At 35.9% G+C, this 2,776-nt stretch overlaps 1 protein-coding gene across 1 annotated transcript; it reads right to left on the bottom strand.

Moving 5' to 3' along the window:
* Positions 1-635: 635 nt before the first annotated feature.
* Positions 636-2,232, bottom strand: LOC120189331 (lactosylceramide 4-alpha-galactosyltransferase-like). The gene has a single exon (XM_039192641.1). The coding sequence runs from the start codon at positions 1,994-1,996 to the stop codon at positions 689-691; it is 1,308 nt and encodes a 435-aa protein (XP_039048572.1). The 5' UTR covers positions 1,997-2,232; the 3' UTR covers positions 636-688.
* Between the last annotated feature and the right edge of the window lie 544 nt (positions 2,233-2,776).

Below are 2,776 nucleotides of genomic sequence, written 5' to 3'. Positions count from 1 at the left end.
TTAGAGGGAACCCTTAATTTATTTGTTTAGTATAATTAAGTTCTATAATCGATCGCTTGATTTCATTTTGTTTTCAAAATAAGGCAATGTTCATTTATTAGGGGTTAGTAGTGTATCCACTTTTTCCCGGGGGTGACCGCTATTGATTTTCGAAGTAAATCGACATTCTTTTCAGAACCCGAATCATAGATTTCTAAATTATTAAGGTAATGTTCATTTATTGAGATTAGTAACAAAGCTTCTGCTTTTGCTTGGAGTGATCGTTATTAACCTTGGTAAATCGAAATTCTATTTAAAATAAGCTTACATAGTGAATTTTAAATTAAATACATTTTCGAACTCAAAATTTTCAATTTTAAAATATAGGGTAATAAACTAGGTACCAATTTAAGGCATTGTGGGGTGTTAATCATTCTCCACGCGTAATTGACTCGAACTTAATTTTAGATTTTGCATACCAAAATTTGGTATTTTTAGTAAAATAAAATGTTTTATTAAAATAAAATGTTTTATTAAATTTACATGATTTTAGGTATTTTAATCTCACCTTAAAAATAATTGATGACAACTTCTATATTTTCATAAAAACCTTTTATTTTCCAAAATGTCGGATCGATATTCCTTCTGAAAATCGGTTACGATAATGATAAACATTTCAACATAGAACAATAATGTGACAATTTGATCCTTATTTCTGTACTTTAAAACTTGATTTTGAAGAGTTGCAAAAGATGCAGCAATCTGAAATAATATGATCAATGATGCTCCCTTCTTCAACTTCAACCTTCTTACTTTGTCTATTCCAAAGATGAATCGCATAGCTCTGCCTCCGGATCTGCCTAAGCTTAACATTCAACCAATTCGAGTGGCTCCCGTTTCTCGGCCCCTGAAACAGGCTCCGAATCCGAGTCCAATCGACCGGATAAAACGCCGAAGGCGGAAGCACTGTGAAGTTAAACCCCGGTCGACCGGTGACCCTCGCAACGACCCTCGAGACCAAGTAAGGTCCGTTGTGACCCCATCGGTTTCCGTCGAACGTGAGCGCGAATTCCTGAATGAATTTGAACAACAACGGATGGTGTTCGTCGAAAATCAGAACGGCATTGTTCAACCGGCTCCAGTTCTTGGTTCCGGGATCGATGGATTGAGCACTGATCACGTTTCTCAAACGATCGAATCTCTTCAAAACTAGAACATCGGTGTCTATATAAACACCGCCGTATTTATATAACAAAGCAAGCCGAAGCAAATTCGAGAGATTTTGACCAAGAGAAACTTCACCGGGATCGACGCTCCCTTTCTTCAACCGATTAAACCACGTTTCGGCGAACGTGTTCTTGAAAATATAATCAAAATCGGGATGAACAGCGATCAATTTGAACCCCAAATCCCGAAACGGCTTCAAAACAGCGTTTCCCTTTTTGGAATTCAATGAATTCGAAACGATGACTAAACAGGCTTTGGGGTGTGATTTGAACACACTCTCGATCGCTAGCAATTCTCGATCACTCAACGCCTCGATCGAAGAAATCCAAGTCATGAAGAACCGGGACTTGCACTTTGAATTCTGGAAGAAGGCCTTAACTTTAGAGGCGAAAACCCCTTTTGTCTTTGTCCCTGAACCACCCAGTGTTCTGTGTATCTGTCGGGCTAAACGACCCTGTTTTGGTCTGGGAACCATTGAAACGTTTGGTTTTTGGACCAAATGGGTCTTTGAAACAACGGATGGGTTTTCTTCTTTCACTGCATACATCACTGAAGAGACCAGCTTCGTCACCGTTTTCTCGCCGGAAAGATTCTCAGGCAGTAATCTGATGGGTTCCGGTGAAGATTTGAGATAACCGGGGAGATAGATATAGAAAACGGAGAAGCCATTGAAAGCTAAAAGGAGGATGATGGAAAGAGCGAAAAGTGAAGTGGGCAACAACATGAAGCCAAAGAACGAACCTTTGGTATGTTGGAGATTTGGGTGATGTTGTTTGATCATTTTGAACATTGAGGTTGATCTTGTAAGAAAACTAAACTGAATGGTTTGCACATATCAGTAGTAATAGTTTCATAATTTGTACAACAGGAAAACAAAGAAGAGGAGGAAGAAGGAGGGAGGGAGGCAGGGAAAGAAGGAATTTAATGGAGGTGGCGGCAAATAAAGAGACACCAAAAAGGAGAAAAAAATATTTTAAGGAGTCGAGGTTTGGACATTGGGAACCCAAAATGCAACGCAGAAATGGAGATCCCCGACGCTGCGTTTTTCCATATAATGAGAGAAAACGAAGGAAAAGAAGTACGGTAATATGGAATTTAATAAATTAATAGTTTTGGACTAGTTGATATCACACCACATAAATATATAAATAAAATATTCTTTTGATTTGATAAAATATATAAAATATTTTTATTAAAAAGTTGAATCTAAATTTGATATATTTCCTTATATGAAAAGAAATCTTTAAATTTATATATTTCTCTAATATAATATTTTAATAATTAATTCGATTATGACACAAAGTTTAATGATAATATTTTAATGGGTAAATTACACAATAGTCCTCTGACTATAAGACATTACTTTATTGAGTCATCAAATTATTAAAAATTAAAAATTATCCCTTGACTATAGAGTAATGTTTTGTTCAGTCCCTCGACCATTAAAAGTTACAAATGATCACTTGACTATTCATATGTTTCAAACTTGTCCTTTTATTTTGAAAATTTATAGTCGTGTAACATCTTAAAACAGGGTTAGTGATTTAAAATGTGAATTTTGAAAGTTGTG

This window comes from Hibiscus syriacus, unplaced genomic scaffold (assembly GCF_006381635.1).
Source record: "Hibiscus syriacus cultivar Baekdansim isolate YM2019G1 unplaced genomic scaffold, ASM638163v2 tig00004072_pilon, whole genome shotgun sequence".
NCBI classification, from domain to species: domain Eukaryota; kingdom Viridiplantae; phylum Streptophyta; class Magnoliopsida; order Malvales; family Malvaceae; genus Hibiscus; species Hibiscus syriacus.
Note: the sequence above shows the minus strand (reverse complement) of the source record. Positions and strands in the feature narration are given on the sequence as shown.